The 27,860-nt window shown below is 41.6% G+C and overlaps 1 protein-coding gene across 1 annotated transcript in view; it reads left to right on the top strand.

Annotated features, from left to right (window-relative positions):
- The window catches only part of ADCY6 (adenylate cyclase 6), a 1,739,117-nt gene that overhangs the window by 1,403,283 nt on the left and 307,974 nt on the right, over positions 1 to 27,860 (top strand). Inside the window, exons 9-10 of the mRNA XM_044083802.1 lie at positions 10,305 to 10,446; positions 10,761 to 10,892. Coding sequence (XP_043939737.1) covers positions 10,305 to 10,446; positions 10,761 to 10,892 — 274 coding nt within the window. The remainder of the gene's footprint in view (positions 1 to 10,304; positions 10,447 to 10,760; positions 10,893 to 27,860) is intronic.

Here is a 27,860-nt window from a genome sequence, read left to right as displayed (position 1 = left end):
GTCAGATCCGAGGGAACAGATGTGTCTTCAGCTCCAACATTGTTGGATCCGAACCATTCCTTTGAAACCCCGGCTACCTCGGCCTTGGCCCGATCCCCACGGCGGAGCCGGGGAGAGCTTCCTCCTTGTTGATTGCTAAGGAGGTGCGCTCTCCATCGGCGTTTGACGTGGTGGAGAGGGTTCTTTCCCAAGGATTGAAACCTCAGCCTATTGCCTTGGACTCCACGCAGGCTCCCATGGATTTGGTCAAGACTCCCATTAGCTTGTCCCAGGGATAGCCCATGCTAGAGGACCCCCAGGTGGATCCCCTTGTGGAACCCCCCGTGACTTATGAGCATGTCTCAGTGTGTCCCACTGAAGCGGGTCCCCGTAAGCACTCATGTAAAAGGAGGCACATGGACTCCCCCGAGTCCCTCACAGGAGATACTGACTTAGATGAAGGTGAGGGTTCTCCCAGGTCACCTTTTGAGGATGCCTCCTTTGGAGACATCCTGGAGATCCTCTGCCAGAGGGGAGGTTGGTCAGCCCCAAAACCCTCTACAGATGAATCAGTATTCCTGGAGGCCTTTGGCACAGGCCCATCTACATCCTGGGTGTCCCCTCCTGCGGATCCCTTAGTGGATCTCATTACCACGTGGGCATGGAAGGAGCCTGACACCATAGAGCCAATACCTAAACACCCGGACAGGATTCTCTCTCCTCCCTCAGGCAGACAGGCCTGGTACAAGGAATCCCCGGTGGATGCTATGGTGGTTGCAGCTGCCACCAAGAGAGAACTGTCTCAGGAAAGTTCTTCGGTCCACCCTCCGGGCAAGGAGTCTAGGGCAGTGGATCGATTTGAGAAGCGAGTATTTTCTTCAGCGACGTTTTCTATTCGAACGCTGAATTATTTGGCATACGTCATATGACTTCAGCGAGATCTAGTGACAGAGTTCGCTGTCGCCCCCAGAGTCTTTGTCACCGGAGGACAAGCGGCTGTTCTCAGCAAAAATGTTGAGACTCAAATCTGTATCAAACACTTCCATGTGTCTTCTTTCCCATGCCATGGAAGGAGCAGCTAGGGTGGCTAGGATCGGCGTAGCTATGAGGCGACACGACACGCTTGGCTAAGACTGTGTCAATTCGCGGACCCCTTCAAGGCGTCATTCACAAATGTTCCCTTTGATGGTTCTTCCCTGTTCCGGAAGACAGTATGTGACACCCTGGTCCACAGCGAGAAGGAAGGGAAGACTCTGTCGTCGGAGTCCACTTCTCTAGCCCTCAAAGATCCATTTCTAGGAATCAGAGAGGGCAAAAGAAGATGTGGTTCTGAAAATCTGTTTTCCCAGGACTCTCAGGACAGTTGTCCCCTAGAGGCAGAGGGGGACAAGACAGACACCACCCCAGAGGCAGAGGGGGTCCGAGGATCTTTGGGACTAGGTAGACCTTCTCGGACAGACCCACGCAGCAACCCTGAGGGGTTGCCCAACTGTCCTACACTGGAGACAGTCAGGGAAGATTATCATTGCACCTAATGGCTTGGGAGTCCATTACAGTGGACCATTGGGTGCTCCAAATAATATCCAGAGGCTACTCCATCCCGTTCGTTGCCCCACCCATCCAACCAAAGTGCCTCCTGGATGTTCCACCTGCTTAAAGGGAGGCTGCAGCGTAAGAAATTTCAAAGCTGCTTTGCAATCGAGCCATCAAACCGGTCCCCCCATATCAGTCTGGATTAGGTGTTTGCTCCAGGTTCTTTTTAGTGCCAAAAAAGACTGGAGACTTCAGGCCCATATTGGACCTGTCAGCCCTGAACCTGTAGCCAAGTAGAAATTCCAGATGGTCACCTTGCAGTTCATTCTACCTTACCTCTGAGAATGCGACTGGATGTGTGTGATAGACCTCCAAGACGCTTACTACCATATCAAAATTCGCAGAAGCTCCAGGAGATTCCTTCGCTTCCAGCTGGGAGCCAGTCATCTCCAGTTCAGAGCCCTACCCTTAGGTCTTACGACAGCCACCAGGGTGTTCACCAAGGTTATGGTAGACGTAGCGGCTCAATTGAGGCTTCAGGGAATTCAGGTGTTTCCTTACCTAGACAATTGGCTCCTAGCTGCTGCCAAGAAGCGTCTTCTTTGTATAGCCAGAGACTCCATCTTGCAGCCAACCTAGGGATTACCATCAACATCTCCAAATTCCACTTGAACCCGACACAGACCTTGGAATTTATAGGGGCATGGCTGGACACTCTACAATTGAAAGTCTTTCTAACTCGAGACAGGGTCCAGAGCCTATGGGCCCATGTCTCAGTGATTCTTGGCCCCAGGCCGCCAATGGTGAGCGATGTTCTCCGGGCCCTAGGCTACATGGCCGCAGCAATCTCAATTCTTCCCTGTGCGTGCCTTCACATATGCGGGTGCTTCAGTGGACCCTGGCAGTACAGTGTTCTTGGCTAGACCTCCCAATGGACTATCCTATGTGAATCAGCAGAGCCTGCAAGATGTCTCTTTTCTGGTGGCTCAATTTACCGGAAATCTTGGCAGGGTGACCCTTCATAGCACCCACAGTCCAAGCCACAGTGACCACGGATGCCTCCCAGCTCGGGTGGGGGGGGCTCTATTTGGGGAGGATGGTCCAAGGCACGTGGTCCCAAACCAAGACCAGATTGCATATCAGTGTTCTGGAGATGAGGGCAGTGCTTAGCGTTGCAAGCCTTTCACGCTGTTCTTCCCCCGGGGATGATTGCAGTTCAGTCAGACAACATGTCTGCTGTTTGGTACATCAACAAACAAGGGGGAACCAGATCTTACCCTCTCTGTTGTGAGGCTGAGAGTGTGGGAGCAGCCGATCTCCACCAGTCAGTTTCTGATTGCAACGCACATCCTAGGACACTCCAACATTTTAGCGGACAGACTGAGCCAGGCCATTCTAATGACATATGAGTGATCTCTGCAACAGTCGATAGTGGGGGAGATCTTCCTTGCGTGGGGTCAGCCTTGCTGCGATCTCTTCACATCTCCTTCCAATGCAAAGTGCCGCGGGTTCTTCGCTCTGATCCCCTCACCAAGGGGACTCCCCCAGAGAAGCTCTCGTCCATGCTTGGCCTCCCGGGTTACTGTATGCTTACCCCCCCATTACCTCTCATTCCGAAGTTTCTTCAGAAAGCTTGCTGACTGGGGCGCAAAGTGATTCTCATCGCCCCGTTCTGGCCTCATCCGGTGTGGTTCCCCTTCCTCTGGTCTCATGTTCTAACTCCTCCTCGGATTCTTGATCCTTGCCTGGATCTCATCTGTCATCCCTCGGGCATCTGTCCGCCCGACCTGGACAGCCTCAAGCTGACAGCTTGGTTGCTCCAGTTCCCCTGATTGCTAGGACTCCCGGTCTGTCATCTTCAGTAAAGACTATTCTGGTGGCATCCCACAAAGCTTCCACTAGGAAGGTTTATCGCAGTAAATGGAAACACTTCTCTATTTGGGCTTCTCAGAGGAACCTAGATCCCTTTACAGCCCCGTTTCCTGCAGTGTTGGCGTTTTTGTCCAATATTTTCCAACAAGGGGCTAGTTCCTCCACTATAAAAGTGCAACTGGTGGCCATCTCTAATTTTTATCTTGGCGAAAATATGAATGCTCTGGCTTCTTTGAGACTGTGTAAAACTTTTCTAAAAGGCACCTTTCTTTTATGCCTTCCAGGTAAGGACTCAGTACCTCCTTGGGACCTTACCCTGGTTCTGCAGGTGTTAGTTGCTCCCCCCTTCAAACCAGCAGCATCAGTAGATTTGAAATTCTTATTCTGGAAGACAGCTTTCCTAGTGGCTGTTACTTCGGCCAGCAGAGTTTCTGAGATCCAAGCTTTGTCTGCCGTGCCCCCTTATTTGATCTTTCATAAAGACAGGATCTCGCTCTGCACAAACCCTTCCTTCTTACCAAAAGTTGCCTCTGAATCAAATATTAATCAGACGATTAACCTTCCTATTTTCTTTCCAAATTTTCAGAACAAGGGTGAATATAAACTGTATTTGATAGATGTTCATAGACAACTTCTTTTCTGTTTACATAGAACTAAACCCTTTCATAAGTCTGACCAGTTATTTGTGTCCTTTTCTAGACCCTTTTTGGGCAAAGCCATTTCCAAGGTCTCTTTAGCTAGATGGATTATACAATGTATACTGCAAGTCTATAAGGACAAATGTTTGTCTCCGCCTGGTCCTGTTAAAGCTCATTCTACCAGATCTATGGCAACTTCTGCTGCTTTTTGGTCTAGGGTTTCACTGGATGATATCTGTGCAGCAGTGACCTGGGCAAGGTCACATACATTTATTTCTCATTATAAGTTGGATTTGATCTCTAGAGGGAGAGCATCCTTTGGCTCTGCGGTGCTCTGGAATATCCTTCCATGGGGGCCTACCAGGAGTTTTGGTAGCTGGGGACTCTGTCCCACAGGTTGCAGATAAATGAAGTTAACTACTTCAGATAAAGAAGTTATGTACTCCCCATAACATTCCATCTGAGTAGTTATACTTCATTTTCTGCAACTGTCCCACCCTCCTTCCCCCCGAACCTGTTCTAGGTTAATGATGTTATTGAGTTGCTGATAGTTTGGATAGTGGTAAACACGATCTGAGGGAAGGTAGGAGAATGTGAGGGATTATGGGTAAGGGGAGGAGCTTGGAGCAGATGCTTGGAAAAAGTTGCCGGCTCGGATCCGATATGGATCCAAATACCCACAGGTTGCAGAAAATGAAGTATAACTACTCAGATGGAACGTTATGGTGAGTACATAACTTATTTTCTCACCTCACGCGCGTGCACGCACGCACACACACACACATGAAACACTTTCTTTCCTCCATTAGCAAACTTCCTGCTTTTCCAAGCCACCTCTGTGTCAGGTCCGGAAGACAAAAAGTGTACCACCACAAAACTGTGAACCCTTATGCTCCAAAAAGAGTAGGGGAAGATCCCTGATGCCCTGGACAAATTTCCCATAGTAGTATGAATATCCCCTCAGGCATGCCGCGGTGGTATGGCGGCAGCATTGTTACCTCACAGCAAGAGGTTCTCCCGTTCATTTCTCGGCGTGGCTTGGGAGTGCCTTCTTTGTGGAGTCTGCATGTCCTCCCCGCGGTTGGGTAGCGTTCGAAAGACATGTGTGTGTAAATGGGCGTGCCTTTGAAGGTTGGGCGTCGAGCTGGCACCTTGGTGTTTCGTAAAAATCTACTGCCAATCATCAGCGTACCGGAGTTCCACTGTGGCGACCCTTTACCGGGAAAAAGCCAAAAGACAAACAACAACAGTATGAATATCCCCTCAGGCTTCCCCTGAAAAGAGGCTACTAGTCTAGTAGAACTAATCCAGTCAACAAAGATTAAAAAAAAAAATGGAAGCCCCATCCTTATTTATGAAATTGTAAGGCATCATCAAGATTGAATCATTAAACTTTCCCTTGAGAAAATGAGATGCTGTAGGCTCTTGATACTTCTCAACCCACCTTATCATGCATCAGCATGGGTCCATCACCAAAACTTAGTTGCCTATGTTGCAATCAGGAATGTAACCTCTTAACTTGTGTAAAAGCTCTATTATTTTACTCAGGTTGTATTTTGTATAATTTAGAATAACATTTTAACTAGGTAGGCAATTCTGTACCCTGTTTATCAATATATAGCCAGTCATTATTTGTTGTTGCTCATTTTAACTCCATTTTCCTTGTCTTGTTTGGTTTCATTGTTAATTGGAGTTTACTACTTTGATTTTAATCTCCTTTTGGAAAGCGTCCCTAACCTGTGTGATTGACTGTTTTCCAGGCTGTAATAAATAAGCAAAATTCAAATTATTCCTTTGTCCTTCTGTCTGCTGTAGTGCAGTTCTCCAGAGTCACCCTAGATTTCTGAGCAGTTACTTAGGATTTCTAGGCTCTAGACATGATCTGGAAGGACCTTGTACTAAAATTAGTCTCAGTCAATCCCCATCTCATCTTCTGCAACAGTCCAGACAATATTGGAGGAATTACTGTCCTTTTCTTAGCTCCTTTTACGAAAGTGGTTAACAGAAATTGTACCACAGGGGGAAAGGAGAGGAAATTTTAGATCAGGCTTTTCTTTGTTCCCAAGAAGGGGCTTCTCTATGACTACAGACCATCATTGACTTCAACATATGCATGGATTATGTGAGCTTTCTGTGGTCACCTTTTAGTCAGTTGCTGCTTGTTGCCAGAATTTGCAGAATACTGTCAGTAGAGTTATTGGATGCCTTCTGACATATAAATGTTTGGAAGCAGCACTGGGGCCCTTTAGCCTTTCCTCCTTTTCCAGTGTCTTTACCAGGTGTTTCAGCATGGTCACAGAGCCATTTTATAACACTATGGTCTGCTGAATGTTACTGTCCATTCACTATAATTTTATGCTCAGTACAACATAGACTCTCAAATTGTAATGCTGAGAATTAAGATAAGGTCTAAAAATAATTATGGGTAATAACTCCAGATTAGGGACACATTTTGAAAACTGTTACTGTCTTCCAGAAACTTGGCAAAAATTAAAATTATTTTGCTCGATACATTTTTGAATCTAAATTGTCAGTAATTTCAGTGTTCAACCTGTTTTGAAGTCCCAGTTTTAATACTAAATGGAAAACACCGAAAATAGAGCCAGGGGGTCTGTAGTTAAAAGGGGCAATGATGCTTTTGTATGGTTTGTGCAAGGGGAATGTAAAATACTATTCAGTTATTAAGTTATCCAGTCAAATTCTTAAGCAGCACTACAGTTTAATTTAGTTTTTGAAAACTTTTTTTCTTTTAGTTCAATTACTTGTCCCTGTTATGTACTACATGCAACATCACCACATTTGTTGAAGGGTTGCAGTGGCAGCATTTACTGCCAGCTGCTTTCCGTGTACCATGTTTATCATAGCTGTGACCTTCCTGCTGCCTAGCTGTATTTTCTTACAGTAGCAACCATTGACCACTGCCATTTCATGCAATATGAGTACTGTACATGCAGCCTTCCTGCAGCCCAGCATTGAGAGTTGCAGCAGTGGCTCAGCATCATCACGTGGAAGATGGTGCGATTCGGACAAAAACAAGCATCACGGCACTAACACCTACCCTGAGCAGTACGTCTGACTCCACCTTATCCACCAGTTTGTTTCTAAGCAGTTATGCTATAACATGAAACAGCTTTTTCGATAATGTTTTCAGTGTTTATTCCAATGCTGGTAATCCACATTTCCTTTCCCAGAATGGGCAGACTGCATAATGAGCAAATACTGTTAGTATGTCTGTTCTCATCCCATACAATATAGGTATGAACATGAACTTAGGGTTCCTGTCAGAAGCAATGAGACCTGAGCTCACATGTCTTGACAATTCAAAAAATAAACAGTAATTCAGATAAAATAATGAAATCCAAAACCCTGTTACACTTTTAAAGCATTTCTGCAGATAGGCTTCACCCTCTGCACTCCCAGAAGCCCCCTGCTACTTATATTTACTAACTCCCAAGATCTCTGTACCTCAGAGTAGAGGGAACAAATACAATGATGTATCACAATCTCAGGCTTAACATGTATAACCCTCACATTTGTGATTTACGTTCTGCAGTTATGAGGATCACAGTTTCCATTGTTGGAACTTCAACAGGCATCCAAAATTAGTTATGTTACCGAAGTTCTACAGCTCTTGAACCTGAACTTATTTGCCTGAGCCTAATCGTGCATGATGTCTGGGTGGGTGTACAAGTGAACTGGAAGCTTCAGTCATTGCTGTGAAGAGTGTAAAATAGGCTGAGATCTTTGATCAAAGCCAAGCTATGGGGGGATGGGGCAAGGGGGGGTCTTATCAGAGCCAGAGTGAGTGAGTGTGTATGCTGTGAGGTTGGATGTAAGGGTAGATTGAAGGCTTGTATCACTCTAGGGATGCAAGTAGAAGTTGAGAAGACTCTTTTATTGCAAGCACATTTGTAAGAGATTTCACTCACTGTTAGGATGGTAAGGAGGATATGCTGGGGGCTGTAGTTGATACAGAATAACATATGGGAGATGGGCTTCAGTCTTTATTTTGATAGCGAAGGGATCTTAATGGTCTCAGCACAGTGTTTGACATGCTGATTTTTCTGTCATGCTTTGCCAACAGCTGGACATAAACTGAAATTAAATCAGTTGCTCTAAGGAATTGCCTCTGTTGCGAGGTATAGTTAGGACACCCAAGACATGGTAGAACGGTTAAGCTGTTTACCACGCAGACAAGTGGTACAGGGTTTGAGTCTCACCAAGGGAAATTAGCTAGGCTAAAAATGGTTCACAAGGCCCCCTAGCCTTGCACTTGCCAATGAATCTGTAAGAGGGAGGTTTGCTGTGTGTGTGTAAGAGTTTGTTAAATCCAAGTCTAGATCATTATGAACCACGGATAAAGACTGCTGTGGAGTTTGATGCCATATAATTCAAGAGTACAGAAAATGATTTTATGGACAAAGCAGAATCCAGGTAATTCAAGAGTACAGAAAATGATTTAATGGACAGAGCCAAATAACAGCAGTGGTATAGCAGAAATTCTCTTTCAACTTGTCCTTTATGAGAATACAAACATCTATGTAAGTGAGTAGTATAATAGATATGTTTTGAGTGCCTCAGCTTGCCTTTAAAGCAAATGAGGAAGCTGTAGTTTATGCAATCAGTAGCCAGATGAATGAATGGATCAAATGGCCATTTACAAGTTCAGTTCAAGCCAAATGCAGTTGCATATGTAACATAATCTGTAAAGAATTCCTCCATGAAATTAGGTTGATTCTATACAGTGAACAGAATGTGGTGAAGCTATTCAAATTGTATTTATGAACTGAATTAACAAAATAATGAATGGAATTCTTTTCAGGGCATAATGCAGTGAGGAATTTGTCAGTCTGGGAGGATCTCGGAGCAAATCCATTATTTTTGCTGTTTGAGAGAAGCCAATTGAGGTGATTTGGATATCTAGTGCAGAGGTCGCCTGCCTTATAGGTTGTACCATGTAGAACCTAATGGGAGGAGGCTCTTGGGCAGAACCAAAGCTTTCTGGAAAGATTCTCTTTCTAAACTTGCCTGAGAATGTTTGGGGATCCTCTAGGATGAGCTGGAAGTTGTTGCTTAGGATACTGAATTCTAGTCAGCCCTTTTAAGTTTGCTTCTACCAAAACCCTTTCCCCAAGACAAAGTGAATGGCGAGATGGATGAATTTGTGCTGAAGAGTTATCAGTATGATTTTCCTAGTATGTCCTACAGCTAAATTAATATGGTTGATTGTCATACTTCGTATCCCATACAGGTAATCACAAGCACAGGTAGTATTAGCATTCACTGGACTTTGGTGATTAATCTGTAGCTTATGTTTGCAGTTTTTTCAGTAGATGTCTGTAGCTTTTACCTTGACACTATTCCCAAGAGACTGTTTACAGGTAGGGTTTAACTCCATAGAACACCCTCCGAGCATGGAGGCTCACTCACTTCCTTACAAGACACGGTGTGCTGCTAACTATGCAGGTACTTGACTGGAATGCCCCTTCAGCAGTGAGGTATGCTTGACTGGCACTCTATTAAACTTAATCACATTACAGAATGCAGTGTATTCAGTGGCATAATTAAGCAATTTGAATGTATAAAACATTATTTAATTAAACAAGAAAAGTGAATTGTCACTTTAGCTGTTCTTGTAAATCCATTTTAACACATTTAAGCTACTTTTCAGAGGAGCAGCACTTGATGCTCAGTAGCTCCCAGCACTGAAGTATTTCAAACCTCATTAGCTGCAGTGCTGGTGGCTTGAATGAATTAAAGGCATTAGGATCATCCATGCAACTTAAATCTGGGGACGTTTGCTTTCACATTTTAGGTCTTAGCTTAAAGAGGCTTATTTTTTGAGATTACACCTTGGTAAGACCTGCTTCATCATATTATGACCTTGGCAAGTGTTGGGATTCCATTAGAGGTAGCTTATTATGGGGTGGGGGGCAGGGGTCATCAGACTACTTTGCAGGACAGAGTACTGAAGAGCAGTGCACTTACTGATGATGTATCCATTTGATTATTTTAGAGTAATGCAGTAGGACAAGTTATTGCTGATTTTTTTAAAGAATTCATGATTCTTACTTTATTCTTCTTTCCAGAAACTTGTAGGTGGGTAGAACAGGAAACAAATGATGTTAAAAATTAAATGGGATGAAAAGGAAATTTCATGCTGCAGTCTGTAACTTAAGCTCATTGTAGTGAATTAAACTAAATTTCATAAAGAATTCCATGCCACCCTCTGTAAATTAAGTTCATTATATTATGCTAAACTTAAGTTTTTATTCATTGTAGGCGTATTCACATAACGAAGGCCACACTGATGTACCTGAATGATGATTATGAGGTGGAGTCGGGGCATGGTGGAGAGCGGAATGCTTACCTGAAGGAGAACAACATTGAGACATTCCTGATAGTGGGCTGCACTCAGAAAAGGGTAGGTGTCATGTGCTTCTGCATTTTGGATTCATAATCCCTTGTTAGGTATAGGAAATGTTGTAAGCCAGTATCCCACATTACTTGAAATTTAGGAAGCATTCATCTTAGGAATATAACCACATTTTGTTAGGAGTGATGAGGAATAGTGATGTCTTCATGGCACTTTTATGTATGCTGCCTGAAACTGTATGAAGGTTTTGTTAGTAGCAAACTGTAACAGTCTAATACCAGTGCAACAATCTAATACAATTGCAACTAACTTAATCGCAGCTTATTCTTTGTAATAATTGTTTCTCTATTCATTGATGGCAGAAAGATGAGAAAGCTATGATGGCAAAGCTGCAAAGAACGCGTGCAAACTCAAATGATGCATTAGTGCCTCGATGGGTTGTCCCTCCCCGTTCCTTAGCACGGACAAAGGATTCTAAAGCTTTCCGACAGATGGTGAGTTTGCCTTCTCTTTCTTTATGAATCTCTATAAGTATGTATGTAGCTCTATAAGTATGTATGTATGTGTTATTTTTCATTTTTGGAACCACGTCATCCTTTTGCCACATTTTCCTTATCAGCATATCTTTCCAGGGCTTAACCAGTCTGAGTCCCTACTATTCAGAAAAGGGCCACAGGTGAGAGATCAAATTCAGACTCAACATACCTAGAAAAGTAGTCAGCGTGGATGTAAACCATGTGACATCTGTAAGTAGTCTTTCTGCTGTTTGTGCACCCTCCTCCTACAGCCATTGAAATAATACACATGCAGCCCCCATTCTCAATGTTGTACACAGCGCTGTGCCATGGATGCATAGTATTGTAGTCACATAGGGCTGAAATGAGTTGGAAACCTCCTGCTACATTTCAAGGTTGTTTAGACCTTTCCTTGTTATTCAATCCTGCATGGAGATGTTTGCACATTGTTTATTTATTTGTTTAACATTTGTTGACTGGGAAAGTCCAACTAGGACAGAGCCTATTTTCAGCGGAGGCCCAAGGAGAAACATTCCAGACACATGTCTTTGGAAATGATGAAGCAGGTAACTAAAAATGCCAAGATGAGAGTTCTGCTCCTTGAATGTTTACTAAGATTGCATCCCCCAGAATGGCCATCTGACACTAGTCTTTTGTCTCTGGTTCTGGCAGGTTGGTTAAATGCTGTTCTGTTAATGCCAGTGAACCAGTAAACCATGGACAGCCAGAAGCATTTCTTCCCTACATGGTCTTGTCCTGCTGTAAATGCAGTACTACATCTTCCATGCTCATAGATGCAGATTTTATTTATTTATTATATTTTTTTAGTCATTGCTCCTATGTCATTCCCAAGACATGTATCTAGCTCGTATCATGCAGTACAGATAATGACAGGTGTCGTTACTTGCATGACTGTTGCTTAGTCAGAGCTCACTGGCATTTTTCTCTGGCTTTTCTGGAAGAAAATAATTTATCTGTTTTGGAATGGAGCTATACGGCAGCTTTATTTAGTAACCCCCCCACCCAAAGTACCTTCCAGCTGTCACTACCAGGAAGTATTGTCAAGACCTCCTTACTAGCTTTTCAGATTAAAAGCAGTCAATTAGATCTTTTTCTTCCAATGGTGGGAGTGTTTGAGCCCCCTTTTCTGCTTGTAGGTCCATGCTGCCTAAGCAATCCTTTATCCCTGTAGCTGCTATGTAACTGTTTCTCCAGCTCCTAATGATTGATGGCCTGCCAACCAGTATCATGTGGCTAAAGTGGTTAATGCCTTGTTTTTAAATCAGACCATTCATCTTCCTTCATTTCCCCCCCGTCAGAATAGCAGTGAGAGGGATCTACATTATTTGGATTTGCAAAGACAGCTCAGATATTATTTAGATAAGACTAAAGATATTAGGAAATCTGAGCACCTTTTTATCTTTTTTCATGTCAAGAAATTGGGTGTAGCTGTTTCTAAGTAAACCGTTTCTTTTTTTTTTTCAGATTCAATATTTTTTTTTTTTTGAGAATTCATTAATTACACTATGATTCAAAACGTACTTGAGTATATTTCATATATTTATCTACACTAAACTTATTAACTGTTTACACTATATACCTAATATGCATACCATGCAGATAAGTAAATAAGCAAACCATTTCCTCTTGGATTTATAAAGCCATTTTTTTTGTTCTTTTCATGGCAAGCAGCTTCCTGTTTTTGTTTGTGCTAATTCTTCCAGGGCAGTGGTCTCTTCTGGAGCTGTTTTTTTCAAGGTTGTTAATGATAGATCCATTATGAGAGCACATACATGATCTTTTGAGCATACTTTTGCTAAACACTACAAGATGGATATCGTTGCCAGAGCCAGAGCTGGGTTTGCCAGGTCCAGCCTCCATGTATTTTTGGAGGGGCCTTCTGTTGCTTCCTCCTCCATCTCCCAACTTCCCCAGTAGTTTTAGTACCCTCAGTCTTGTAAGGAATACTGCAACAGTGATAAGGGCATAGTACAGTTGTGTAAGATTTTACCATAACAGTAAGTGTACTTTTCAGTGTTGTTGTATGCCATCCCTCCTTCCATTCCCCATTCATTTTTTTTTATTTGCCATCTGACTGAGGGGCCTTTCTTTCTCCTCTTTCTGGATGTACATGTAATCTCCTTTCTCTTTCTCCTGGGATGCTGTAGTTCTTCTGGAGCAATTCTGCGGATTTTGTGCTTCTATGTCACTTAGGATTTTGTGCTTCTATGTCACTTATGTACCTTATATCTCAGATGTAGGACATACAGCTGACATATGGTGCTTGGAAGGGCCCATGGCTTTGATATATAGCGGCCAGATGTACAGCCGTCCACAGCAGGATATCCCTCTTCTAAAGAATACTGCAACAGTGAAAAGTAGGACATCTACTGTTATGGTAAGATTTTTCACAACTGTATTTTATTTAGACTATGTGACACAATGCTGCAGGAAGAGATGATGTCTTTCTTCTATTTGTATGTTGCAGTATTCTTAACATGGGGGAAACATTGCCAAAGGCGGTCCCAACATTCGGCCAGTGTGCACAAGCCTTTAATTACTGCAGGGTATGTGGGACATTGCACGTAGGCCATAAAAGTGACATCTGCATGTACCATCCTCAGAACTTCTCTGCCACCAGTCCGAACGCCATCTACGATCATCGGTCTGCTAGCCCGAGTGGTTTGCTAGTTATAAGAGATTCAGATAAGTGCTCCATTTTTTTTTTTTTTTTAAATATTTGCTACTGCCTTTTTGCTTTGAAGTTTACATTTATTTATTTATTTATTTTACATTCGTTGACCAGGAGAGGCCAACTGGATTACAAGTCCATTTTCAGTGGAGGCCCAGGGAGAAAAGCTCCAAGAGAAAAATTTTTTACAAAACATAGTTTTAAGGACAGACTTTTGACATACAATTTCAATAGAAGAGACTTTGACATACGTATCAACCATCAGACAGGATACGTTCATTCTCTACAATATAATATTACATTTTAGAAAATATTCCTAAGTTTAGGATTCCTGTGATAGATTTACTATCAGAGTAAAAGCAGAGAGATGTAGAATAAGGCTCCGAGAGAGCAGATGATGCTCGCTATAGTTGAGAAGGATAACGGATTGATTTACTATATGTCTTCACCTGGTTTTAGTTGAGAAGGATAACACATTGATTTACAATATGTCTTCTCCTGGTTTTAGTTGCTTTTGGAAAGCACAACATTGCTGGGGTCGTTTTCCCTAACTTCTGGAGAGATGGGATGAGCAGTAGATTAACAGTACTAAGTGGGTACAGTACTATGATTGGTTGGCTTAGCAGAGTTACTTAAGTTAGGTGAATTAGCCATGAAGGATACAGGAGCACAGTCAATTTATTCAAAAAGTGAGTTTTAACAGGTTTCTTGAACTGTGATGGGGATTTGTTGTCAGTTATGTGGGCAGGAAGGGAGTTCCAGGTTTTTGCTATACAGTGGCTGTAGACAGACTTACCCGCTTCATTGTTATATTTGGTTACTTTGAGGAAGTTTTGTGTACTAGACCTCATGGGCCTGGTGGTTGTATAGGGTTGCAAAAGATTTTGTAGGGCTGGGGTGTTTTCAGAGTTATGTATTATTTTGTGAGCTAGTGATAGTTGATTGAGTTGAAGTAGTAGTGGTAGTTCTCACCAATTGAGTTTTTTAGACATTCACAGTGATGTGTTCTGATCGGAGAGGTTGTAGCGAATTTGGCTATCTTATTATAACAACTATCAAGTTTGTTTAGGTCGGATTTGCGGAGATTTGTAAGCATGGGGGAGACATGAAGTAGGGTGGATAGTAGGTGAGTCCTCGCTATTGTAGTTTTGGAGTGGTCAGTGAGTAATTTTTTTATTGCGGTACAGTAGGCCAAGTTTTTTATGTTCTTTTTTTATGGTTATAGAAATATGTAGGTCAAATCTAAGTTGATCTATTTCAACCCCTAAGAGTTTGGTATGATTTGTGGGGGGTGATTGTGGTCTTGTTAAAGGAGGAGATGAAAGAATCTGTGGGAGCTAAAGAGTACTAGCTTTGTTTTACTTGGGTTCAGAATGAGCCTTTGGTTTGTAATCCAAGTTTCTGCTAGGGAAAAGCATCATTGTGTTAGGGAGTGAAGGATGTCAATTGATTTGGCTGCGCATATTATGGTGGTATCATCTGCATATTGCACTATTGAGGCTTTAGGAATACAGTTTGGGAGCTGATTGGTGAAGAGGGTAAAAAGAAGTGGCCCCAGGATGGAGCCTTGGGGTACTCCTAGGGAGACTGGTAGGGAGGGGGGAGAGTTGGTTTTGCCACATAACAGCTTGTTTCCTTCCCTCTAGGTAGTTTTTGAACCAGGAGATGGCAGGATGGTGGTAAGGTTTAGAGTTGCTAGTGAAAGAAGGAGTTTATTGTGTTTAACTCTATCGAATGCTTTGGACAAGTCAAGGAAGGTGGCAGATACAAGGAGTCCGTTATTTCTGAGAGTATTAACAATGTTGGTGAATTCTGTTACTGCGATGGTGGTGCTATGGAAGGGTCTAAAGCCATGTTGTTGTGTTGCTATTAGATTATTTTCTAGGAGATATTTCATTAGTTGCTTGTGTATTAACCTCTCTAAAATTTTAGATAAAGGGGGTTGTATGGCTATAGGGCGGTAGTTAATGAGTTCCAGGGAGGTTGCCCCATAATGTAGAGGGATGGTATGTGATATTTTCCATAGCTTGGGTACTATACACTCTGAGATGGATCCGTTAATTAGGATGGAGAGGAAAGACAGCTACATAGGGTCTTAGGGACAAAAAGCTTTACATGTCATCCAAAAAGGGCAAATGCCAGTGTGGAAGACAATTCCACATAAAGACCGTCACGATCAGTGTCCCTTCTGTTTAGGGCCTAACCACGACCATAAGTCTTGCCCCATCTGTGAAGCTTTTGTCCCTAAGACCCTACGTAGCTGTCTTTCCTCTCTTAATATTTATCTTGAGAATCAGAGATTGAAAAGATTAGTGCACAAAGTTATGGAGGGTATGTCGGAGCCTTCTGCTGAGCTTGCTATGAAGAAGGCTAAGAAAATTGGGCCTGAAGCTTCATCTGTGCTTCCTCTTTTGGATGTCTCTCTTGAGGCTGATGAAGGCCTGAACATCCTTCTGGATATCAGCTCGGATTCCAAGACGGGTACCACATTGGAAGCTGCAAGGGATCCTGCCAGTGGCACATCCTCTGAGGCTTTGCAGACATCTGCTTTGGATGGACAGGGGGAACCGAGGCTCATAGTTTCAGGAGGCCCTGGAGGTATTCAGCAAATTTTAGTAAGGGAGGACATCCTGACTGTCATTGAATGTAGGCCTACATCGGGTTCCTCCACCTTTCACAGGGCTGATTATCCTCTTATAAAGGAGAAAATCAGGCATGTTTCTGGTCCTCAGGACCTACTTGCTGATTGGCAAACTTTTACACAAGGCTTATTCAATGTCTTTATGGCTCTTAAACCTTCCTCAGAGGTATCTCTTCCTATCTCTCCTTTAGCTTCTTCACCCCAGAAAAGAATCAGAATACAGGCTTCTTCTGAAGAGGAGGATTCCTTAGAGGGTGAATCCTTGGCCTACTCTGCTCTGATTACTTACCCCTTAGAGTATGCCTCCCATGAGGAAGAGTCTAACGGAAGTGTCTGTTGGAGAAGATATCACTTTTGGGGAGACTATTGCCAGGATGGAGGAGTATTTTAAGTGGGATTGCTCTCAGGTTTCTGAGGTGCAGAAAAGATACTATGCCTTGCTTCAGATGGATTATCCCTCTCCTCCTTCTGTGCCTCCAGTTTTACCAGCTTTTCTTGCTGCCTTATCATCTACATCAAAGGCTCCAGGCTCTCAACCCCCTGCCCTTAAAAGGCCAGATATGTCCTATAAAGTTCCAGAGGACTGTACATTTCTATACAAGATCAGTCAGGAGATCCAGTTACTGTTTCTTTGGCTGCTGATAAACTTTCTAAACGTTTGCCAACCACTTTTCTTTTCACTTCAGACAAAGAGAGTAATACCATATAAATGTTGGGGAAAAAGGTTTATAGCTCGGCCACCCTAGCTTTCCATGCTGTCAGTTACCAAACCCATATGACCAAGTATGCTTTGGCTCTCCTTTCATGGGCTACTCAGCTTTTCTCTGACCTTCCAGATTCAGAAGTTAAGTCACAGCTTTCATCAGTGCTGGGGGCTTCTTCCCAGGTAACACTCCACTCTATTAAATGCAGCTGAAGCATCTGCTAGAGTGGCTGCATCTGGCTCTGTTTTGAGGGGATACTCTTGGCTGAGGCTTCAGATAATTCCAGATGACATTAAGGCTAAATTACTAGGTACTCCCTTAGATAATAAGGCTTTGTTTGGGGCTGTAGCAGCAGATTTGTTCAAGTCTTTGCAGGAGAAAGGTAAAGAATTACAGGACCTAAAACACATTTTTGTGTGTCTGGTTCCTAAATTCCAAATGAATTACCCAGCTAAAGCTCCTTTTGTTAGGAAACAATCTTCAAAACCTTCTCAGCCTGCTCCTGCCTGAAAACAGCCTTTTCCAGACAAGCCAGGTAGTCTGTGACTACCAACCATTTCTTAGCCAATTTCCTCTCTCTGTGTGTCCTTCCCTGTCCCTTGTAGTCTGGGAGCATATAATTCAAGACTCACGGGTCCTTTCCGTTATCCACAATGGGTATTTCCTAGTGTGGAAAACTCTTCCATCTTTCATGGGCATTCCGCAACCACCTAGAGAGCAACTGCAATTCTTTCCAAAGGTGCTGCAGGTACTGAAATCCCAGGGAGCTATTCAAGAAGTTCCACTGCACCAAAGAGGAAGACGTTTCTACTCTAGGATATTCCTGGCTCCCAGAAAAGATGGTCCTTGGAGACCCATTCTAGATGTTTACACCTCAACACCTTCCTTTCTCTGCATACCTTGTTTCCCCTCATCCTTCCACAAGCCTTTATGGTCTCCTTGGACATCAAGGATGCCTATCCTTCACATTCCCATTCATTCCCTATTCAGGAATTTTTTGCATTTTTTTCTGTTGCTTCATCACATTTTCAGTTTTCTGCTTTGCCCTTTGGTCTCTCTGTGGCACCAACAGTATTTACAAAATGTTTGACTCCTGTGATTGCTTGTTGCAGACTCCAGGGTATACAGATCTTTCCAAATATGGACAATCTCCTGCTCCAGGCACTCCTTCCAGAGACCTTACAACAGAATCTCCTTTTCACTACTTCCCTTCTGCAAAGACTGGGTTTCACAATAAACTTCCAAAAATCTTTCATTACCCCTTCACAGGACCACATCTTCCTGGGGTGCAGAATCCAGACAGATCAGATGTTGGCCTCCCTGCCTCCTTAGAAAGTTCTGCCTTTAACCAATTTCTTCCAAGACCTTCTCCCTCTGCAGTCTCTTACAGCCAGTGAGTTTCTCTGCCTTATAGGGTTCATGGCATCCACCATTCCCATATTACTTCTGGCCAAATTTTACATGAGGAAATTTCAGTGGTGCCTCAGATCATTTTGGAGCCAACATGCACACCCACTTGACTTTGCCCCTCTTCTTCCTTGTGTGAAGAAGGAACCTCTGTGGTGGATTCAGCAGGTTTCCCTGAACCTGGGCCTTCTTCTGCATCCTCCTCTTCCAATCCAAGAGGAGTTCACAGACTCCTCAGATGTGGATTGGGGGGGGGGGGGTAGCCTTTGCATCCTGGAATGTTCAAAGTCTTTGGACCCCTTCTGAAAGGAAGGAGCATATAAACATAAACAAGATGGGAGCCCTGCTGTTGGCCCTACAGACTTTTCACTCTCTTTTTTGTCCAGGTCCTCTAAAGCTGTTTACAGACAACACCACAGTTGTATGTAAACAAATGGGGGGGGGGACAAAATCATACCTTCTATACAGGCTAGCCCTCATGGCATGGGAACTGACAACTCAGTACCATGTCACCCTTCAGGCAGTGTGCATCTCCTCCAATCAGAATGTAGTGGCAGGTCCATGATTCAGTCCCACAAATGGATGCTTCACAGGAATGTGTTTCTGGACATTCTCCACCAGTGGGGTATTCCTTAAGTAGATCTCTTTGCCTTCTCTTTGAACAGGCAACTTCCGAAATTTTATGCCACAGTTCCAGAACCTCTGGTGTGGAAAGTAGACAGCCTTTCTTTCTCATGGAAGAGGAAGTTTCTCTATGCATTCCCCCTTCCCTGTTATTCAGAAAGTTGTGCTGAATATTCAGCAGGACAAGCCAAAAGTCTTGTTGGTGACTCCCATTTGGCCAAACAACATTGGTTCCCTCTTCTTCTTTATTCAGCCAAGGGCAGCCATCGCAAGTTACCTCACAAGGTGGATCTTCTCACACAAGACAAGGGATCTCTCATACACCCATGCCTGTCAACTCTACATCTGACACTGTGGGTGATAGGCTTTTGATTCCTTTCAGGCACCTCTTTACATAGGACGTACTTGGGGTTCTGCAGGAGGCCAGAAATCCCAATACTAGAAAATCCTACTTATCCAAATGGAAGAGGTTATACATTTGGTGTCTTTCTCTTAAACTGGACCCACGTTCTGTGGATGTCCATTTGTTTTTTTCTTACTTCTGTGAACTGCTGAAGCCAGCATTGGCTTATTCCTCAGTAAAAGCTCATCTATCACCCATTTCTGCTTGTCTGCCTTTGTCTCCTCCTTTGGTCTCTAACTTAGAGGTTAATCTCTTCCTGAAAGGCATCCTTCACATCAGACCTCTCAGGAAGCTTGTTCCTACTCCTTAGGATCTCAGTTTTGTCTTGGAAAAACTCAGTGTGGCTCCATTTGAACCTGTAGCTACAGCTACCCTGCAACACTGTACTCTGAAGACTGTACTATTACTGGCCATCACTTTATCCAGGAGGGTGTCCTAACTTCAAGCCTCAATGGCTTCTCCCTCCCTTCCTGTTTTTACGTAAGGATAAGGCTTCTTTACGTACTAACACTTCTTTTACACCCAAGGCTGTGAATGAGTTGTTAGTTAACCAATCTGTTCATTTGCCCACTTTTTTCCCCTCAACACAATCATCTAGTGAGAGAAGTCGACACACCTTGGATGTGCAAAGATAACTCAGAGTTTACTTGGATAAAACTAAGGCTGTCAGGAAATCTGATCAGGTTTTGTTTTTTTTTTCATCCCTGGGCTCTGGGAATGCCTGTTTCCAAGCAGACCATTTTCACTTGGATTTCTAAGGCTATTTCCTTTTGTTATATTTTTCATGGTAAGAGCCTTTCTACTCCTGTTAAGGCTCACTCTACGAGAACTGTGGCTTCTTCAGGTGCTTTTTTCAAAGGTTTAGATAACTCCATCTTGGAAGCAGCTACTTGGTCATCTGTTCATACCTTCACTAAACATTATAAACTGGATGGCATCTCCAAATATAGGGCTGGCTTTGCTAGAGCCATTCTCCATGGCTTTTTAGAAAGTGCCACTGCCCCTTCCCAGTCCCTTTTTTCTTCATGAGCTTTGGTACTCCCCCTCATGTTACGAATACTGCAACATAAGAATAGAAGGACATAGAACAGTTGTGGAAAATCTTACCATAACCATAGATGTCGTCCTGTTCTGTGTTGCAGTATTCTATCCCTCTCACCTTTCTCCTGTTTTTTGTCCTTTTCCCTGGTTGAATGGTTACCTCCTTTTTTCCTTAGGCTGGTGTTCTTACTGGGGAATTCAGTTCTGAGAGTGGTACATGCGGACATCGCTTTCTAACACATGTATTATGTTTAAATTGTTAGGTTTACTCAAGGGGCTCAAGATTGGTGCAGTTGTATATTTACAGTGTTGAATTCCCATGCTTTTAAAACTAGGAGTGATGATGATACCTTGAGTGGGTAGGTTTTAGTAGAACTGGGGCTGTATATTTTTTTTTTTACTTTATCTTTGGCAGCTACCATTTTTGATTGGTTACAATGAGATTGTGTTGTGAAAAGTTGTTTGGAATTCATGTATTTTGTAGTGAAGCTCTTTAATGAAATTTTGAAATGTAGCCAAGTGAACTGAGATGCTGGATTATAGGTGGTAAAAGCACTTAAGCAATGGGGGTTGATGATGTAAAAGAAGTGCCCTATGCTGTAGGAAGCAACGATATGGAGAAGATAGAGGAGTTTTCTTAGTATGTCTTTGGTTGATGTTTCAGTGTGGCACAGAATAAATGATGGTAAAAGTTTGCATAAGCTTAATTGGGTCCATTGTGGTATCAGGATGACAGCTTGAAGAGATTCATTAGTTTGTTTTAAAATATGGTATTGATCGAATATTTAGCTTCTGTTGATGATAGCACTTTTGTTTGATTTCACCTTGCTTCCCACTTTTGTGAGATCCCAAGAGATCTATAGTACTAGGGGATGTCAGTAGGATAACTTTAGGTTACTACTAAAAAGCAATAGTGTTTGTACTGCTTAGATCAGTTACTGTGCAGGAGTGGAAACAAGGTCGGGGTGTCTCAGTCTTCAGCCAGAAGAGAATCACATAGATTTGTAGTTGATTACTTGGATAATGACTCAGGGAGGTCTTCTGAAGCCTAGCCATGCTTCCCAAAATGAGAATCAAACCTTATACTTTGGGTCTGTGAAGTAAACACCTTAATCATTAGGCTAACCCTCTACATCAAGGCTGGTGTAATGCAGCATGATGCACTAGAAGGTCCCATACCACATGTTAGATAGCTGTAGAACTCCTGTGACCCAAGAAAGACACAACACCTATCTACAGGAACTAGAATCACTATGTATTAAACCCAGTACTACTTTTCTAGGTGATCTAAACTCTCCAGATGTACACCGGGAACCTAGACCACCACCACAAGTGCACAAGCACAGAGATTCCTAAACTTTGTCAATGCAAATGCCCTAGAAGAATTTAGAGTACCCACCTGGGGGAAGGGCATCTTTGTTCTTGTTCTTACTGATATGGGGGCATCTTGCACCATGTTTTATATTTATTTCTCACTTGTTAGATTTGACCATAAATCTGCCTCTTTCAAAATAAAATTGAAACCAGAAACCCTTTCCACTCAAGGGGTACCTTTAGAAATTTCTGTAAGACAGACTATCAACTCCTAAGTGATACATTTTCAAGCTTCAAATCCCCACAGAACCCATTTAAATCCACAAAATATGTGGAAACATACACCACCACACTGTACCAGCATGTAACCAGCTGCATAAATGCAGCTGTACCCTGTAAGAACAAGCACAGGGCAAACTTCAGAAACAAACCCACATGGTAGAATCATAATATTGACGAGCTTAACAATAAACGGAGGAGAATTTTGACTAAAAGTAAGAAGAGTATGGACTTCCAAGATGGCTGCACACTGATCAGCAGCTTCATTTCAGCTCTCCCAGTGTGAAAAAAAAGAAACTGAGAAATAAGAGCCAGTGATATTTGCTTGAGTGAAATTCAGTTACTGGTTAGAATGTACACTGCCTGGATATCTGCAAAGAAGAAGATGAGAGAGCCTGAAAGAAAATCAAACAGGAAAGGTGAACAGAAAGCTGTCTGGAAAGAATCCTGCAGCTTTTTTTTTTTTTTTTTTTAGCAAAAGCAAGCTTCAGCATTGGTACAAGAGATGTCTTCCAGTAATTTAGAGGAAAAAAAAAATCATGTGTACTCAGAGGTAATTAAAGTAAATGAAACATTGAAGGAGTATATCAACTAAAATAAAAAAAGGGTGGAAAAACAGAAGAAGCTTTAACTAACCATTCAGATGAACTGATAAAAGTGAAAAAATCTGAGGTTTAAATGAAGAAAAGTTTGACAGTATGAAACTTCTCAAGAAGAGCTGTTTCAAAAATTGGTAGAGTTAGAAGACAGCACACAAAGAAAACCTGAGATTTTTTGCTGTACCAGAGAAACTGGAAGGAACAGACTGTATTATTGTTCTGGAAGCGCAAATAAGCAACTGGACTGCTATTCCATAGCAGGACTTCTTAATTGAAAGGGAACATCAATTGTATGCTACAAACCTGGCCATGAGAAAGCAGCCAAGACCTGTATTAGTAAAGATTCAATCATACCAGCAAAATAATCCTGACAAAACTATGGAAAAGGGAAGGGAAAAGTATTAAAAATTGAAGACAGCAGTGTGTTTGTGGAAAATGATTATTCACTCTCCACCAGGCAGAAGAGAAGCAAATTTATCCCAGGAAACAAGAATGTTGTGAGGCAGGTATGAGATTCAAGCTGCTATATTCAGCTGTTTTCAGAATATTTTATTCCTGGAGGATCATTGTTTGATGCAGAACAGGCTAAGGAGGAAATAAAAAAAGTTTATCCAACTAAAAGTGAGCCAACAAACCGAAGACTCTCCTTCTCATTCTTCTAGCAATAAAGCTTATAGAAAGGCTTTGCCAGTGAATCCTTTTCCAGTGTTCCAAAGGAAAATGCTTGAGAGAGAGAAAAGAAACACAGGAGCTGTCAAGAAGAATCAGGAGCACCTTAGACTTGAACCAGAGTCTGGCATTGGAAGGAGGAGATGAACAGGAAGAAGACAAGCAGCACTTGAAATTAGTGACTAAATGGAAGGATATAAAGCATCAGTCACATTTTTGAAATATAGATTCACAAGAAAATGTGTCTGAAAGAGACTGTACTTTGGCTGATTTTGTTAAACTTGTGGTTGGACTGTAAAACATATACCCCCTTTATGTTATTAATGTTTAGAAGGACACTAAAAGTCAAATACCACAATTTTTTTCTTACTAGTTTGTATATAAAACATTTCATGATATAAACACATCCAATTCATCTTTCAGATCACATGCACAGAATAAATAAATAGAAATGCAGAGTAATGAAGCAAGAATGAGACACTGATGCTTAGAGGAATTTAAGGAATGTGTAGTTTACTTTTTTCTATAATCCTTAGGGAAGATATAAATATTTTCAGAAGTTATAGCTAGTTAGTGGGATAAAATGAAAACTGAGTTTAAAAAAAGGATAGAAATAAAAGAAAGCTATGTTTAAAAGTAATAGGAATTACTTAAGAGGGGCTGACAAAGTTTAAATATTGCAGAATAATGGGAATCTCACAGAACAAGAGACACAAATGCAGACGTCTAAAGAGAAAATAATGTAATATCTGGATAATATACATGAGTTTACAAAGATTGCTGTTAAGCAGCTATTGTTTGATAACTCCAGAGCATAAAAACTTTTAGCACAATGACTTAAGCAACAGGAAGTAGAAAGGGCTGTCACCAAATACTTGTATAAAGCAGAGAAATGTGGAAATAAAGGGCACATAAATGGAAATATTTATGGAAGACTTAAGTATACCAAAGTTACAGGCAGATGAGGCTCAACAAATAACATTTAAGGTAGGAGGAGATGTGTTCAACAAAGTGATATATAATCAGTTTTTAGGAAAGCCTCCAGGAACAGATGGTATTCCTAAAGAAATTTGGAAGTTTGGAGAGAAGTGATAAAGATCTGGAAGATTTTATTTTACAGTATTTTTTAAAGGAGGGGAAGAACCAACAACTTGTAAGAAAGCCATGGTAGCTGTATTACCTAAAGATGGTAAAGACCCATCAGATGTAGCTTCATCTAGACCCATGTCAGTTTTAAACCATGATTATAAAGTATCTGTCTATACTAGCTAAAAGAAATGCAAAGGTGTTGCCAAAATTAACAGATATTGATCAGTGTGTTTTTTTGTGGCAGGAAGGCAAACATTTGACACATTAATAGAACAATGATGATCCAGGGAGAAGCAGAATTTAAGAAAATAATGCTGCTCTTAGTAGGTCTTAATGCAGAGGAAGCATTAAATAGAGTAAGCTGAGATTTTATTTGTAAGGTAATGGAAGTATTTGCATTCACTGATATAATACGAATAATTAGGCAAATACATGAAGGATCAGCAGCAAGAATTAAAGTGGGAGGGTTTCTCTCTAATAAGTTGTGTTTGAACAGAGGAGCCAGGCAGATGTGTCATATTTCCCCTTTGTTGTTTGCTTTATATTTAGAGTCACTGGCAAGGAAAATAAGGGACTCAGAAATGTAAATATCTAGTTGGTATGGTAATCAAGAAAAGTTAGCTTTATTTGCAGATTATATTCTTTTGTACCTAATAAATCCAGAAAAGGACATCTCAGTGTCGAGGAACATTTTGAGACATATGGGATATAACATTAATGAAGATAAAACAAAAGCTATAGCTGTAGATTATGTACCCACACATGAACTTGGCTCAGCAACACCCATATATTTTAGAGCTATACGTAAAGGCTCATATACGTAACACAAGCCAAAGGTTATAATTCAAAATGGAAAATGTTGATGATAAAGCAAGGGGAGAGTTCAAGAAGTAGTATGGGGGATTTTGGATGCAGATCCTTAAGTTGAACGTGGTGCAGCGGTTAGCATTGTCGCCTCACAGCAAGAGGTTCTCCGGTTTGATCCTCGGCTGGGGCGCCTTCTGTGTGGAGTCTGCATGTGTTCTCCCTGTGGTCGCGTGGGTTTCTTCCGGGTGCTCTGGTTTCCTCCCACATCCCAAAGACATGCTGTAGGTGGATTGGACAGTCTAAATTGGCCCTAGGTCTGAGTGCGTGCATGTGTTCCCTCTGTGGAAGGTTGGGCGTTGGGCTTGCAACTCGATACCATAAAAATCCACTCCCAATCATGAGCGGACAGGTGATCCACTGTGGCAACCCCTAACCGGGAAAAGCCAAAAGAAGAAGACAATTTTAGTGGGAGATTGGCCTAATGGTTAAGGTATTTACCTTACAGACACAAGGTGCAGGGTTTGATTCTCACATGGGGTAACTGGCTAGGCTTAAAATAGCCTGAAAGGGCAGGTAGCCTAGTACTGACCTATGAACCTATAACCATACAGAATATTATATTCATAAAGTAGCTAAAAATATTCTAAGAACTAAGCCAACACAAGCTTGGAAAAAAGGATATTTTGCCAATAAAATTGACTGCAAGTAGGAGTACAGAAAATAGGCAATGGGGGGGGGGGGCTGGAATTTACTTGAGAAAACTGGCAAAGGAACCAAGGTGTTGGGAGAAAATAAGAAGAGAGGGAAAGGTAATAGAGCAGGACGAGGCTAAGAAGATGTTTAGATTGCATGGTAGAGACTGCCCTTCTTATCTGAGATTAATGTCAGGTTATAAGCAAAGAGAAAGGGATAGGGGAAATTTAAATGAAAGACCTGCTCTGGTAGAGTTTTTAGTTGAATCTAGAACGAAGTTGCTGTTAAGGCCAATTAGTGTGGCATATAGAATATTACATGATAACTATAAGAGTCAGTCAGAGGAGGTTATAAATAAATAGGAAGAGACACTGGAAAAATAATTTACAAAGGAACAATGGGAGGACATATGTATGGCTCCCAAGTATGCAACAAAGTCCAGAAAGTTTAGAATGTTTAGAAGTGTTTGCACAGGTAATTTTATACCCCAAACAAACTTTAAAGAATTTTTCCTCAGATAGACAGCAAATATTGGAGGTGTGATGGGGAAGAAAGAGGTAACTGGGAATATATGTTTTAGGAGTGTAATTAGTTGGCAGATTTCAAAGATTCCTTACAGAGTACTCTGTAAGAAATATTGGGTAGGCAAATGGCTGTAAAAATATTTACTGCGCTATTTCATGCAAATGCAATCAGTTTTTTTTAATTAAATTAGAGCATATGTTATGCATTTGATAGTGTTGTCTGAAGTTTGATTTTTCATTATGTGCGTGATTTTGCTAAATATGTTATGATTAATTCATGCCATGTGGCAGTACAGGATATTTACTTTACAGTTTGATATCTTTCATCATCTAGAAGCTGCATCACAATAGTAAGTAGAACTTTAATAAAAGGATGGATGCTGCTGCTTTAACTCATCCTTCCAACAGGCAAGTTACTTCTACTCTATTCTCACAGGTTCAGCCAGATGCAAAGTACACATACCTTTTGTGAGCAATGAAGTGAAATCATTCTTATAAATTCTAGGTGAGTTTGTCAACCAAACCATGGTCTTGGAACAAAATTAACTGTAATTATTCACTACTTAATTTCTTCCTCACACCTTAGTCACAAGTTTTTGCCCCCAGAGTATCTTTATTGTAAATCTGTTTAGCTACCCTATCATCTTTGTTTTTTAAAGCATCCCTTAGTTTAACTAACTGTCTACTGTTACATTTTTTTAGCTTCTTCCATATCTTTAGCAGGCAGATCATTTACATCAATGCATGATGTTGTGCTGTCTTTTTTTTCCCTAACGTCTTCGGTGATACCTGCCTCATTATCCAAGTAAAATAAGTCAACTTACTGATTCAGGTAACACTTTTACTCATTTTGCCCTACCTGTCTCCTGTATTATACCCTTACCTTTTGAGTCACTAATTATTAAATGTACCTGTAATTTCAATTGCTGTTATATTTCACATTTTCTTCATATTCAGTGCACTCTCATAGAAGTATATGCTTCCTTTTCATTTGAGGCATCTTCTGCTGTCTCTTTACACTTCTGTTATATCTGATTTCTTTTATAATTTTCCTCATACTCCATAACTATTTGAATAGCACTACAATTCCTGTTTAAAAGCAGCACTCCTCCCTTCGTAATCCCAGACACCTTTCCTTGTATGTTCATTGTACCTACTACTTCTGCTGTTTCCTTCATGTAGCTGTTAACGTTGTCAGTCAAAGTAAACTTTGTCATCATTTAGACACCACAAGTGAAGTCTAAACAAAATTACTTTCATTATGCTCAAATTGAGAAGACAACAAATACATACATACAATTGCACATGCTTAGAAAAGACACATACATACATACATACATACATGTAGTATTAGACCTAACATTAACCTCTTAGACCGTTATGTTATTGTTTAGTACTACAATTATTGTGTACACCACTGTAGCAGCTGATTGGTTTCTTATTGCACCTGTACTATTGTAC

Source organism: Protopterus annectens, chromosome 9.part0 (genome assembly GCF_019279795.1).
Source record: "Protopterus annectens isolate FY-2018-M chromosome 9.part0, PAN1.0, whole genome shotgun sequence".
NCBI classification, from domain to species: domain Eukaryota; kingdom Metazoa; phylum Chordata; order Ceratodontiformes; family Protopteridae; genus Protopterus; species Protopterus annectens.
This window is presented reverse-complemented; position numbering and strand designations above follow the sequence as displayed.